The 15,432-nt window shown below is 38.2% G+C and overlaps 1 protein-coding gene across 2 annotated transcripts in view; it reads right to left on the bottom strand.

Annotated features, from left to right (window-relative positions):
* LOC101900981 (calcium/calmodulin-dependent protein kinase type IV) overlaps nt 1–15,432 on the bottom strand; it is an 81,624-nt gene that overhangs the window by 3,731 nt on the left and 62,461 nt on the right. Inside the window, exons 2-8 of one of the 2 annotated variants that reach the window (XM_059128895.1) lie at nt 14,690–14,780; nt 14,419–14,622; nt 12,542–12,779; nt 11,355–11,458; nt 6,461–6,613; nt 6,179–6,383; nt 3,860–4,034 (exon numbers count right to left, since the gene is read on the bottom strand). In XM_059128895.1, coding sequence (XP_058984878.1) covers nt 3,860–4,034; nt 6,179–6,383; nt 6,461–6,613; nt 11,355–11,458; nt 12,542–12,779; nt 14,419–14,622; nt 14,690–14,780 — 1,170 coding nt within the window. Of the gene's footprint in view, nt 1–3,859; nt 4,035–6,178; nt 6,384–6,460; nt 6,614–11,354; nt 11,459–12,541; nt 12,780–14,084; nt 14,242–14,418; nt 14,623–14,689; nt 14,781–15,432 lie in introns of those variants that run through there. The other variant, XM_059128896.1, reaches the window with a different exon arrangement.

The following is a 15,432-nucleotide window of genomic DNA, read 5'->3' as shown; positions in this document are numbered from 1 at the left end:
GATAAACAAAAAATGGCGAACCAGTATTGAAAAAGAAAACACAACAAATGAAATCAGTAGCAACCATCAGGGAGCAAGGAAAGCCAAAGAGAGGGAGAGAGAGAAAAAAAGCCATCGGTATGTCATTTGGCCGACTGAAAGGACAACGGACACACATAGAGAAGATGGGAGGCCAAAGGAGCCTCACTAGGGAGGGAAATTCCAGCAGAAATCCTTGCCTGCAATCAGTGTCCCTTCATGAAGCGCCAGAATTTTTCTTTTTTTTCTCAAATCGAAATTAAATATTTTTCCTTTTACACAGATTTATTTGTGGCAGTAGCTCGGTCATGAATCCCTTGCATGATGATGAAGAAGAAGAAGAAGATGATGAAAATATTTGCCTTCGTTCGCTGATGTGGTTGACGTGGAATCCGTGCATGATAGTGTCGCAGCAGCAGCAGCGTTGCGCTGTGTTTAAAACAAAATTATGCATAAGGCGCTTAAGGAGAGCTTACAAAGTATTATCCTTCCATACTCATATACACTTCGTGGATTACAACACATACATACATGACACATAACAAACGCAGAGAGAGAGAGAGAGAGACGAAGGGGGAAGGAGACATTGGAGAAATATAAGCTGAACTAAGAAGATTGAAATATCAGAGGAGAAGAAGAAACCCAGCAAACCTTTTCGACAAAAAAAAAATTTGAAATTCTGTAGGAATGGGGTTTTCCGTGGGAAAACATCAATTCAGCCCTGGCAGAACTGGGTTTTCCATAGGAAAATTTCAATTCAGCCTGGCTGAATGGGGGTTTTCCATAGGAAAATTGCCGGCTGAATAGGGGTTTTCCATAGGAAAATTGCCGGCTGAATAGGGGTTTTCCCATAGGAAAATTGCTATTCAGCCCCGGCTGAATAGGGGTTTTCCATAGGAAAATTGCTATTCAGCCCCGGCTGAATAGGGGTTTTCCATAGGAAAAATGCTATTCAGCCCCGGCTGAATAGGGGTTTTCCTTTGGAAAATTGCTATTCAGCCCCGGCTGAATAGGGGTTTTCCTTTGGAAAATTGCTATTCAGCCTGGCTGAATAGGGGTTTTCCCCATAGGAAAATTGCTATTCAGCCTGCCTGAATAGGATTTTTCCCATAGGAAAATTGCTTTTCAGCCTGGCTGAATATGGTTTTTCCCACAGGAAAATTGCTATTCAGCCTGGCTGAATAGGGTTTTTCCCACAGGAAAATTGCTATTCAGCCTGGCTGAATAGGGGTTTTCCCATAGGAAAATTGCTATTCAGTCTGGCTGAATAGGGGTTTTCCCATAGGAAAATTGCTGTTCAGCCTGGCTGAATAGGGGTTTCCGTGGAAAATTGCTATTCAGCCCGGCTAAATAGGGGTTTTCCCATAGGAAAATTGCTATTCAGCCCCGGCTGAATAGGGGTTTTCCCAAAGGAAAATTGCTATTCAGCCCCGGCTGAATAGGGGTTTTCCCAAAGGAAAATTGCTATTCAGCCCCGGCTGAATAGGGGTTTTCCTTTGGAAAATTGCTATTCAGCCTGGCTGAATAGGGGTTTTCCCCATAGGAAAATTGCTATTCAGCCTGCCTGAATAGGATTTTTCCCATAGGAAAATTGCTTTTCAGCCTGGCTGAATATGGTTTTTCCCACAGGAAAATTGCTATTCAGCCTGGCTGAATAGGGTTTTTCCCACAGGAAAATTGCTATTCAGCCTGGCTGAATAGGGGTTTTCCCATAGGAAAATTGCTATTCAGTCTGGCTGAATAGGGGTTTTCCCATAGGAAAATTGCTGTTCAGCCTGGCTGAATAGGGGTTTCCGTGGAAAATTGCTATTCAGCCCGGCTAAATAGGGGTTTTCCCATAGGAAAATTGCTATTCAGCCCCGGCTGAATAGGGGTTTTCCCAAAGGAAAATTGCTATTCAGCCCCGGCTGAATAGGGGTTTTCCCAGAGGAAAATTGCTATTCAGCCCCGGCTGAATAGGGGTTTTCCCAGAGGAAAATTGCTATTCAGCCCCGGCTGAATAGGGATTTTCCATAGGAAAATTGCTATTTAGCCTGGAAAATTGCTATTTAGCCTGGAAAATTGCTATTTAGCCTGGAAAATTGCTATTCAGCCCCGGCTGAATAGGGGTTTTCCATAGGAAAATTGCTTTTCAGCCGCCGGCTGAATAGGGGTTTTCCATAGGAAAATTGCTATTCAGCCCTGGCTGAATAGGGATTTTCCGTAGGAAATAGGTGGCTTTCCATAGGAAAACTTTAATTCAGCCCCGGCTGAATAGGGTTTTTCCCATAAGAAAATTGCTATTCAGCCTGGCTGAATAGGATTTTTCCCATAGGAAAATTGCTTTTCAGCCTGGCTGAATATGGTTTTTCCCACAGGAAAATTGCTATTCAGCCTGGCTGAATAGGGTTTTTCCCACAGGAAAATTGCTATTCAGCCTGGCTGAATAGGGGTTTTCCCATAGAAAAATTGCTATTCAGCCTGGCTGAATAGGGGTTTCCGTGGAAAATTGCTATTCAGCCTGGCTGAATAGGGGTTTTCCATGGGAAAATTGCTATTCAACCCGGCTAAATAGGGGTTTTCCCATAGGAAAATTGCTATTCAGCCCCGGCTGAATAGGGGTTTTCCCAAAGGAAAATTGCTATTCAGCCCCGGCTGAATAGGGGTTTTCCCAGAGGAAAATTGCTATTCAGCCCCGGCTGAATAGGGGTTTTCCCAGAGGAAAATTGCTATTCAGCCCCGGCTGAATAGGGGTTTTCCCAGAGGAAAATTGCTATTCAGCCCCGGCTGAATAGGGATTTTCCATAGGAAAACTTCAATTCAGCCCTTAAAAAGGCCTGTTTTATAAAGGTTTGCTGGGTTACCTCAAATATGAAAAACATTGACCCAAACCCTGCTACAACAAAATATAGAGGACAACAACAAAACTAAGAAAAGAAATGAATAGCAGAATAGAAGTGTTAAGAAAAGGAAGTTAAATTTGTCAATGAATATTTTTCTGTTTTTTTTTTTTTTATTAATTTCACAGTTTTTCTTGTGTTCGGTGTTCTGTGCCGTTTTTCCTTCTTTTCAATTTGATTCCTTACACATATATAAATGACAAAAAAAAAAAAAGAAAATTGTTTATTATTGTTGTTGTAAGACTTATCACAGTATAATAGAGAACGAAAGATGAAAGTAATAAAAAAATGCCAAGAAATAATAACAAATCTACATGAAATGAAACACAGAAAATTGAGGTTAGTTTTTGCAAAAGAAAAAAGAAAAACATAGAGGCAGGATGTTGGAGGTTGTGGGGAGGATAGATTCCCTTTTCTTTAGAGTTAAACGACTAAACTTAATCTTTGGCTTAAATAATAAATACATAACAGACAGCAAACCAAAACAAGTCCCTGGAAGGATAGCAGGCGACCGTCTCCGGGGTTGGGGAGACGATCTCGGCTATCCGGCCAGGGAGGTGGGAAGAGTTTGCTTTTTGTTTTTAATTTGCTTTGGCATGTTCGCTATGTGCTTCTTATTAAATGTTGCTGTTGTTCTTGTTGTTGCTGTTGCTGTCTTTGTGAGCATGTTGTTGTTGTTGCTGTGGCTGTTGTAGGTATGGCAGACGACACCACCACTGACACTGTCACAACATTTGCCGGTGATTTTTGTGTCGTTTGTTCGGTTCTTGTTCTTTTGTTATTGCAATTGTTGGTGTTGATGTTGGCATTGCTGTTGTTCTTGTTGGGCGCCAGGGCAGAGCAGGCAAATGCAGAGGCACAATCACATTCAGATTCCGACTCAGAGGCACAGGCGCTGTTGGCTGCCGCCGCCGCCGCTAAGGCAGGCGACACATTCGCCCTATCTGTCATACGGTACTCACCTCTGGACGATGATATGCTGTCGGGGCCATGAGCCTTCACTTTCTTGTACTCTGACTCGCTGAGCGGGGCTATGACATTTCCTTCGACATCGAAAACATACGGACTGTTCGGATGTTCCTCCCAGCGTTCTATGAAGTTTTTCAGATTATCTTTTGTTGAATCCAGCTCCTTTGTCTGTCATGTGGGGGCAAAAAAAAAGAGGAGGACATAAAAAGGATTAAAAAAATAGCAAAAAAAAAAAAAGGAAATAAAAGCAGCGACAAAAAAACTCCGGCCAAAGGCAGCGGATTTATTCTTTTCTCAATTAAAATTCATAATGGAAACGAATATGTAATTTGAATAATAAAAGCTTTCGGGCAACTTCAATTAAGCCGGGCTAAATGGAGCTTTCCATGGAAATCGTTTTTTTTAGGCCGGATGAATAGAGAAAGTTCCGTAAAAAAAGCTTTTCGTAGGAAATCTTAAATTCTGGCCGGTTAAATACAGGTTTACATAGAAAAGCTCCCATTCAGCACCGGCTTGGAAAAAAGAGCTTTCCGTAGAAACTCTTCTTTTCAGCCCAGCTTAATAGAGAGCATTCTAGACTACATATTTCTAATTTCCATGGGAAATCTTCTTCTCCTTAGTCCGGTCTGAATAGAGCTTTTCTGTTCAATCCAGTTAAAAAGAGCTCTTCTTGGGTAATAAAGAGCTTTCCATAGGAGATCTTCTTTTCAGCCTGTTAAGCCTGAACACAGCTTGCCTTGTAGAAGGCGAGCTAAATAGAGCTTTTGCATTGGAAAGCTTTGCCCTTAAGGCCGACATGAATATAACTTTTCGTGGGAAAGCTTTGCCTTTTCCTGAGAAAAGCTCTCTATACAGCCGTTCTTAATAGGAAATTTTCTGTGGAAAGCTCTCTATTTAGCCGGTCCAGTGGAAAGCTCTCTATTCATCCGGTAAGAAAATTTCTTCCGGAAAGCTCTCTTTTCAACCGGGCTGAATGGAAACTTCCTTCGCAAAGCTCTCTATCTAACCGGGCTAAATAGAAAATTGCTTCTGGAAAGCTGTCTATTCAATCTTTATTCAGAAGGGAGATTAGAGCTTTTCAATCATGGAAAAGCTTTTATTTAGCCCGGCTGAATAGAGCTTTCCATAGAAAAGCTTCTTTTTAGCTCGGCTTTCATAAAAAAGTTTATTTTAGACCGGCTTGATAGAGCTTTTCATATCAAAGCCTCAAAGGGAAGCTTCTATTTAGCCCAGGTGAACAGAGATTTTATAGGAAAGCTTTTATTCAGTACGGTTTCTACGAAAAGCTTCTTTTTAGACCGGCTGAATAGAGCTTTTCCTATAAAAGCTCATTTTAGCCCTGCTGAATAAGGCTTTTTATAGGAAAACTTCTTTTAGACCGGCTGGATAGAGCTTCGCATATCAAAGCGTCTATTTCTAAATAGAGCTTTTCATGGGAAAGCTACATTTAGCTCGGGTGAAAAGAGCTTTTCATAGGAAAGCTTTTATTCAATCCGATTTCTATGAAAGCCTCTTTTCAGACCGGCTGAATAGAGCTTTCCATAGAAAAGCTTTCTTTTAGACCAGCGGAATAGAGCTTTTCATAAAAAAGCTTATTTTAGACCGGCGGAATAGATCTTTTCATAAAAAAGCTTATTTTAGACCGGCTGAATAGAGCTTTTCATATCAAAGCTTCTATTTCTTCATAGAGCTTTTCTTAGGAAAGCTTCTATTTAGTCCGGCTAAATAGAGATTTTATAGGAAAGCTTTTATTCAGTCCAGTTCAAGGATCTTTCATAAGCTTGTCATAGAAAGCCTTCCGTATGAAAGCTTCGAATTAGAGCTTTTCACATGGAATTTTGTTTCACTCTTTTAGAGCTTTTAATGAAAAGCTTAAATTTCAAAGATTTTTACAGGACATCGTCTGTTCAGCCCGGCTAAATAGAGCTCTCCATAGGAAAGCTTTTTTTTATTTCAGGTCTGATGCCGGCCTGAAAAGAGTTTTTCATGGGAAAGCTTCATCTATCCAGCCGGGTCTGAATAAAGCTTAACAGGGGGAAGCTTCTTCTATTCAGCCTGACCAGACAGCTCTCCACTGAAAAGCTTCTTCTATCCAGCCTGGATGAACAAAAATCTTTCCGTGGGAAAATTTTTGGATCGATTTTCCAAATGAAAGCTTTTTCTATGATGCACAGCCTGAATATAGCTTTCCCTGGAAAAAACATTCTATACATCCTGGCTGAACCTCCTTTGGAAAGCTTTTTTCTCTACGTCTCGACTAAATAAAGCTTTTATGTGGAAAGCTTTTATTCTATTTATCTAAATTTACTTACCCCCGTCAAAGACCCACTCTCCTCATTCTCATTGCTGGCCTCCGAACTGTGATCGCCATCAATGCTGGGCGGTATGGGTGAGGGTGTGGCGGCCTTGAGTGAGGCCTCTGGTATTGTCAGGGGTTTTGGTGAGACTTTGGGTGGACTTTTTGGGCGTCTCTGTAGCCATTTGTGTTTCAGGCACTGGGCAGCGGTCATGCGGGTACTGGAAAAACAAATTTTCAATAAATCCAATTTTCAATAATTTCTCTCCTGGAAATTTTGGGTCCTCTCGATACTTACTCCAAATCTTTTACCAATAATTTCGATATGAAATCGATGCATTCAGGTGAGACACTGCTAAAGGATTCATCCTCAAAATCATATTTGGCTATGGTTACATTGGCCATGGTTTCAATGTCGGTTTCGCCCATAAACGGTGAGAGACCAGAAATTCTACAGCATCAGAATTTGAAGAACGGGGTGAAGGAGGAGAAAAAGCCAAAGAATTGAAACCAGGTCGTTGTTATTGTTGTTGTTTTTGGTTTTGTTCGAATTGAGTTTTTTGAGGGTTAGGGAGGAAGAGAGAGAGACCATTCAATTGTTGCCATGTCCAAAACGTTGGAAGAATGTAATTATGTTGTTGTAACATGATTGGTGTTGTTGTTCCAAGTTAGCCATTTCATTGTTGTAGTTTGTTGTTGTGGTTGTTATTGCCCAAATTGTTGTTAAGTCATTTTCGTTAATGGCCAAAAGTAATGAAAATTGGGATTTTCGTTGTTGTTGTTTGGTTGTTGAGTTGAATGTTTGACGGAAGGATGTGGAATGAAATAAAGAGAAGAAGAAAGTTGGAGGAAAACAAAAATAAAAAATTAGTTGAAATTAACTTAAGAACCTTAAGCTTAAAGCTAACGATTTTCGTGGCAAACCAAGCAATTGAAGAGGAATTTTCTTCGAATTCAGGGAGGGCAAAGAAGGAGGGCGGTTTGGAGATTTTGGGAAAATTGGAAAAAAATATAAAAAAATATTTGGAATTTAAGATTTTTTTGAGAAACCCCTGATTTAGTGAGCCAAGCAATTGCAGAGGAATTTCTTAGATTTTTTTTTAGGGAGGGTAAAGGAGCGAACTATGAAGATTTTAGGGAATTGAAAAAAAATTAAAAATTGGGGATTTTACATTTTTTTTGGAGAAACCCCTGATTTAATGAGCCAAGCAATCGAAGAGGAATTTTATTTGGAAAATTGAGGGCAAGTATGGGGTTTTTTTAAGAAATTAAAAAAAATAAAACATTTTTTTTGGAATTTAAGATTTTTTTGGGAGATACCCCTGATTTATTGAGGCAAGTAATTAAAGTGGAATGTTGTCGATTTCGGGAAGGTCAAAAGGAGGAAAAAATTGAGATTTTAGGAAAATTGAAAAAAAAATTAAAACAAAAAAGATTTGGAGCTAAGATTTTTTTTGGAGAAACCTCCTATTGTTTGAGCCAAGAAATTGAAGGGGATTTCTTTAATTTCAGGTAGGACAATAGACAAAAGGAGGAAAAGATGGAGATTTTAGGAAAATTGAAAAAAAGTGATTCAAGAAATTGAAGTGGATTTCTTTAATTTCAGGTAGGATAAAAGAGGATGTTTAGAGATTTTAAGAAAATTTGAAAAAAAAATACCCTCCACCATTTGGAACAAATTAGGAAATTTTCAAAAAAATGAAAACCGTTAAAAATTCTATTAAAATCTTAATAATACCGAATATAGCAGTTTTATTGAGGTCTTTACGAAAACGTGGACCTGCAGAGGCAACTTTGACATAAGCCATTAAAATATCCAAGTATGGAACTTGAAAAAAAAAAGGTAAATAAAGTCGCTGAAATCATCAAAATACCGAATATAGGGAGGTACTGATATATGGAGCCTGTACGAAGACCTGGATATGCATAAACAATTTTCTGTCATAGACGGTAGTTCCCATTACGAACACTAAATACGGAATTTGAAACAATTTCGATTTATATTTTACCTAAAATCTTCAAAATACCGAATATAGGGATAGGGTACTGATATATGGTACCTATACGAAGACCTGGACCTGCATAGAAAATTTTCTGTCACAGGCTGTAGTAGCGATTAGGAACTGCAAATACGAAATTTCGGTGAATAATGTCACTAAAATCATGAAAATATCGAATATTGGGAGGTACCGGTATATGGAGGCTATACGAAGACCTGGGCCCGCATAGACAATCTTTTGTCATAGGCTGTAGTATCCATTACGAACTTCAAATATGAAACTTGAAAAAATCCGGTAAATAATGTAGCTGAAATCATCAAAATACCGAATATTGGGAGGTACCGATATATGGAACCCATACGAAGACCTGGGCCTGCATAGACAATTTTCTGCCATAGGGTGTAGTACCCATTACGAACTCTAAATACGTAATTTGAAATTACTCCAGTGAATAATGACGCTAAAATCATCAAAGTACCGAATATTGAGTGGTAGATAATCTCTTGTCTCAGGTTGTACTATCCGTTACGAACTTCAAATACCAAATTTGAAACAATTCCGGGGAATAAATTCGCTAAAATCATTAAAGTACCGAATATCGGGAGGTACCGCTATATGGGGGCTATATGAATTCGTGGATCTGCATAGAAAATTTCTTGTCTCAGGCTGTACTATCCATTACGAACTTCAAATACCAAATTTAAAACAATTCCGGTGAATATTGTCGCTAAAATCATCAAAATACCAAATATCGGGATATACGGTTATATGGGGGCTATACCAAAACGTGGATCTACATGGCCCATTTTCAATACCAAAAGTCCTGCAGGCATAACATACATTTGAGTAAAATTTTATCAACCTACTTCATTTCGTTCGGAAGCTAGAGTGATTTCCACAGACGGACAGATGGACAGATGGACAAGAATCGCTAAATCGACATAGAATTTTATGCTAATCAAGAATATATAATTTGTGGGGTCTAAAATATATATTTGGAGTTGTAATAAACGGAATGACAAACCTTATATACCCTCCATACCATGGTGGAGGGTATAAAATATGGGGAAAAGATGATTTAGCATTAAATTCCATAGATATGTATTTATATTCAACTGTGAAAAATATTTTTCTAGGGAAAAACTTATAAAAATGTATCCCAAAAGAGGGAAGGATGAAGATTTTGGGAAATTGAGAAAAATTAAAATTTTTTTTTGGAATTCGAAATTCTATAGAAGAACTATACTGTTTTGAAGATTTCTTTATAAAAAATCTTGTAAACATGTTTCCCCAAAAATTTCCATACTTCCCTCGTTTAAAAAAAAAATGGAAAAATATGATTTAGGATGAAATATCCTAGTTATGTATTTATATTCAACTACGGAATACGGAAATTGAAAAAAACTAAAGATTTAAAGATTTCTTTATAGAAAATCTTGTAAAAAAAATTATCCCCAAAATTTCCATCCTTCCCTCGTTTAAATAAATGGGGAAAATATGATTTAGGGTTGAATATCCTGGTTATGTATTTATATTCAACTTCGGAAAACAATTTTTTTTTCGATGGAAAATCTTGTAAAAATATTTCCCAAAAGAGGGAAGGATGAAGATTTTGGGAAATTAAAAAAAAAAATAAAAAAAATTGTAATTCAAGATTTTTTAGAGAAACTAAACTGAATTGAAGAAATGAAGAAATTTTGTAAAAAATTATTTTCCCCAAATTTCCATACTTTCCTCGTTTAAAAAAATGTGGAAAATATGATATGGGATTAAATATTCTAGCTATGTATTTATATTCACCTACGGAAAACATATTTTTTTCGATGGAAAATCTTGTAAAAATATTTCTTATAAGAGGGAAGTATGAAGATTTCAGGAAATTAAAAAAATGTTGTTAGGCATAATCCCTTTTTTATTGTTTTTTTTTAAAAACAACGTTTGTTTATTAGTGGAGATCGATGGTAATGTTCACCAGGGGGTAAGGTAGGGAATACCTAGGTTGCGGAAAGAGCCAACAACCCTCATGAGTTCCCTTCTTTTTTGTCTGGGATATTCTTCACAGAAGTTATTTTAAAAATTTTTGTTTAAAAAAAGGTATTACCTATCTTACCCGTTCTCCACTAATAAACAAACGTTGTTTTTATAAAAACAACAATAAAGGGATTAAGCCTGACCATTTTGTAACAACAAAAACACTGTTCTGGAAATTAAAAAGTATAATTTTTTGTTTTTTTTTTTGAATTCCCGATTTTTTTAAAAAAAACCAAACTGAATATTTCTTTATTGAAAGTCTTGTAAAAATTATTTTCCCCAAATTTCCACACTCCCCTCTTTTGCCTTATATTTGCTTAATAATTTAATTTATTTTTAACAAACTTGGACCTCTTTCTAATTCCTAAGGGGTCACAGACCCAAAGTGAAACCAATGGCATTTTACTTAAACCCCCAAATGCGGGAAGGCTAAAAATTTTGGGAAATTGAAAAAATTTAAAAAAATCCTGGACTTCAAGATTTTTTTTAGAGAAACTTTACTGAATCCATGATTTCTCTACTGAAAATCTTGTAAAAAAAATTTCACCAAAATTTTCGTACTCCCCTCGTTCACATTTTATGTTTATTCAATATGAAATACAAACTGGAGACCTCTTTTTTATTCCTAAGGGGTCGCAGATTCATGGAAAACTTTGTAAAAATTTGTTTCCCCCAAATTTCTATCCTCCCCTCGACTCTTTGGCTTTGCTTTTTTCTTAATAATTTAATTTATTCAATATGAAATACAAACTTGAGACCTCTTTCTAATTCCTAAGGGGTCACAGACCCCTACCGAAACCAATGGCAATTTTTTTTAATTAGATTTGTAAAGCAGCGGGACAGCAAATTCACACAATATCGATGGGCTTGTGGATTTGTTAATCAATGTTGAAATAGAATGTAATTAATGGAATTCAAATTGCTGGCGGATATTTTCAAGCAAAAGAAACCCAAAAAAAAAGAAAACAAGAAGTGAAAAATTTCTCCCCAAGATTTCCCCAAGGAAACGCGATTTTAATTAACCAGATTTTTTAATTAGGTTTTAATTTCGTTCAGGTTTTATTTTCCACTCTTGTTTCCTCTTTCCCTCCCTCCCATTCGCTTCGAAGAAGTTATGTTTTTTTTTTCGTATTCCAAAGGATGTAAAAATAATTTACTTACAGAACATATGTGATGACTCCCACACTCCACATATCCGTGCCATAGGAGATGCAATCAAAGTTAACAACTTCAGGAGCCACAAATTCCGGTGTACCAAAAAGTATCTGTCGAAGAGAGCAAAAAAAAAATTAACAAAACACAAAATGGTTATTGTTGTTCAGCCAATGGGGGGTTGCGGGGTGGGGGATGATGATTGTGAGGGCGAAGAAAATTCATTTACATTCGTAATCCTGATTTTATTGCATTCTTCTTTTGCTGGAGATTTTATTTTAATTATGAAACACCCCATTGCCATTGCCATGTGTGTGGCTGGTTGGTTGTTCGGTGAGAAGTCAATTTGTGTTTAAATTAAAAATACCTTCAAGGATGTTTGAATAGGACAAGTCACAGGAAACCGTCCAAGCAGCCCGGCTGAAGAGAGGGCTTTCCACAGGAAAGGCATCTAATTTTCTATTCAGCCGGGCTGAAGAGAGAGCTTTCATCCAGCTGAATTTAGGGCAACCCAATGGAGCCTGGCTGACTTAAAATTTTCCATAGAAAACCCCCATTTGTTCGGGCTGAATTTGGGTTCCCCTTGGAAAGCCCTACTCCCATTCAATCTGTCATTCGTTCGGTCTTCTAGGGAAAATTTTTAGGAGGAAAAATACTTTGACCTTATTCAAATTTCGCTGAGTGTTGCCGGCAAATTGTCTGCTTTGTTAAGGAAAAATGTTAATTTAGTTTTCATTTCGAGTATCGCCATAAAGCTGTCAGTTATTTACCCTCCAGAAGCTTTCCACAGATATTTTGACAAATCAAGAAAATAATGTGTTAACACATTCACCTTTGAGCTCCACATACCTCCCCCCCTACCCCTTACCAATTTCATTATCAAGAAATTCTTGGAAAGAAATTAAAGCATTTTTAATTAGCCTGCAAAGCTTCGAAGAACATAACCCCACAATAATCATAGAGGAAAGGCAAAACCCCTCCCCCCCTCTCTCTTTAGAAAAAATCCAACAGACCAGACTTTTTATGATTTGGCCACAAAGGCCATAAACACCCCCATCCCTTGCGATTCCGGGGGTTATCACAGCATTAACTTGTAACCTCATAAAGCCTGGGATAGATTACACCCATGCATTTATGAGAGAGGGGTGGAGGCAGGGCTGAAATAATGTCTCTCTTTACGACCTTTATTTTATTACCTGTAATTTCTTATTCGGATCAAATTTCCTCGCCAAACCAAAGTCAATGATTTTGATGCGATTACCCTCCTGGGTTAGACACAAAATATTTTCAGGTTTCAAATCGAGATGCAGGATATTGTTGCGGTGTATAAATTCCATGGCCTCACACACCTGACGTATAAAAACCACACAGACACGCTCCGTTAACACGAACTCATCGTCCACCACACGATCAAAGAGCTCACCTCCTTCTACTCTGAAAGAAATAGAGAGAAAGAAACACACAGAGAGTAAAACAAGAAATTTTAAGAGAGGAAAAGAGAGGATGAGAATTTTCTAACGAATGAGAAACTTCTCAATGGAAAGAAGAGATTTTCCAGGGAAAGCTCTCTGAATAGAAGATTCCCAAGGGAAAGCTCTCCTATTCAGCCAGGCTGAATAGAAGAAGATTTGCCAAGGGAAAGCTCTCCTTTTCAACCGGGCTGAATAGAAGAATATTTCCTACGGGAAAGCCCTCCTATTCAGCCGGACTGAATAGAAGAAGACTTCCGACGGGAAATCCCGCCTATTCAGCAGGGCTGAATAGAAGAAGACTTCCGACGGGAAATCTCGCCTATTCAGCCGGGCTGAATAGAAGTAGATTTCCCGTAAAGCTCTCTTTTTCAGCCTGGCTGAATAGAAGAAGATTTCCCAAGGAAAAGCTCTCCTATGGAAACCTGGCTGAATAGAGGTTTCCATAGGTAATCGTCTATCCAGTCTGGCGAATAGAGGTTTCCATAGATAATCTTCTATCCAGCCTGGCTGAATAGAGGTTTCCATAGGTAATCTTCTATCCAGCCTGGCTGAATAGAGGTTTCCATAGGTAATCTTCTATCCAGCCTGGCTGAATAGAGGTTTCCATAGGTAATCTTCTATCCAGCCTGGCTGAATAGAGGTTTCCATAGGTAATCTTCTATCCAGCCGGGGCTGAATAGAGGTTTCCATAGGTAATCTTCTATCCAGCCGGGGCTGAATAGAGGTTTCCATAGGTAATCTTCTATCCAGCCTGGCTGAATAGAGGTTTCCATAGGTAATCTTCTATCCAGCCTGGCTGAATAGAGGTTTCCATAGGTAATCTTCTATTCATCCCGGGCTGATTAGAGGTTTCCATAGGTAATCTTCTATCCAGCCTGGCTGAATAGAGGTTTCCATAGGTAATCTTCTATCCAGCCGGGGCTGAATAGAGGTTTCCATAGGTAATCTTCTATCCAGCCTGGCTGAATAGAGCTTTCCATAGGTAATCTTCTATCCAGCCTGGCTGAATAGAGCTTTCCATAGGTAATCTTCTATCCAGCCTGGCTGAATAGAGGATTCCATAGGAAATCTTCTATCCAGCCTGGCTGAATAGAGGTTTCCATAGGTAATCTTCTATCCAGCCTGGCTGAATAGAGGTTTCCATAGGTAATCTTCTATCCAGCCTGGCTGAATAGAGGTTTCCATAGGTAATCTTCTATCCAGCCTGGCTGAATAGAGGTTTCCATAGGTAATCTTCTATCTCTCTATCCGGATATTCGAAACTTACTTTATTTTTATTCCTAACTTTTTTCTGAATTCTTTGCTTTGTCCTCTTCACCATGTGGACCACATATGTGGGTCCATATTGTATATTTATGGTCACCAAGATATTGAAAGCTTTTTTCAAAACTCTTGCAAACGCTAAAAGGCACATGGTGATCGCAACGCTTAGAAATCTAATCAACTACTAAAAAGTTGTTTCACGAGCCTCAAACACTCTTGGAAACGGAATTTAGTCTTGCCCATTAGCAATTCTAATGCCCAGCTCGGGGTTGAAATAGTTTTGAAATATTTTATAAATGTTTGTTGTTGTTGTTTTTGTTTTTTTTTGCTATACTTACAATTCTTGCACGACACACATCATTTTGTTGTGTTCATAGGCGGCATAGAGCTGTGTGATCAAATGGTGCTGCAGGGAGTTCATAATTTCCACTTCCCGTTCGACATTGCGGCGATCCTCTTTTTTGGGCGTGGGCACAAATTTGGCAGCCAACTTGAGGCCATTGCTTTTGTCCTGGCATTTGTAGACCACACCGAATTTTCCCCTGGGAAAAATTAAGGGAGAATTTTTAAAATTTGAGAAAAAATTTTAATGAGTTGTCTCCTGCCTACCTTCCCACCTCTCCGAGTATGTCATACAAGGCATGGGCATCCACATCTCTTTGTATTTGCACATCGCGATAAGGAAATGCCGGTTCCAATTCTGAAATGCAAAAAAAAAATATATATATTTTTTTTCATTAATTAATAATTAATCGAGCGGCTATTGATCGGCATTTGCCGAAAATTTGACAGAAAATAATATTTATTGAATAATTTGTTGAGCAAATCCCAGAAAATATCTTTTTAAGATCGCGTAATTGTTGGCGTAATAATTCATCGCCACACCACACCACCACAGATCACAGCCAAATGTCACCGATATGTCATGGCAATCGACCACATCTTCGGGGGATATCTATTATCTTTTTGGCCAATAAATTTAGGGGGAGAGGGGTAGGGGTCTGGCCATTCAATTGAAAAGCGAAAATGATGAACATGAAATTAATGAAAACGCTTAAATGGCTTGAAGGTTCTCGAGGTGATTTGTGATAATGCTAATGGCTAGTGGATGGAGGTGCCCGGCTGATTTATATGGGACAGCTGCTGGGTTGTTCATTAAAATTATTGAATGGTGAAAATGCCAGTGACTGGTCATCGTTGGGCCATTTGGGAAAATGATGAATGTCTTCGACAAATAGTTTGATCAGGGAAATGCATTAACGGAGATTTTCGAATAATTTTTCAAACAACAATATAATATATATATAACAACAACAAAACAACAAAAATATAACAACAACAAAAAAAAAACA

Source organism: Musca domestica, unplaced genomic scaffold (genome assembly GCF_030504385.1).
Source record: "Musca domestica strain aabys unplaced genomic scaffold, Musca_domestica.polishedcontigs.V.1.1 58, whole genome shotgun sequence".
NCBI lineage: Eukaryota > Metazoa > Arthropoda > Insecta > Diptera > Muscidae > Musca > Musca domestica.
Note: the sequence above shows the minus strand (reverse complement) of the source record. Positions and strands in the feature narration are given on the sequence as shown.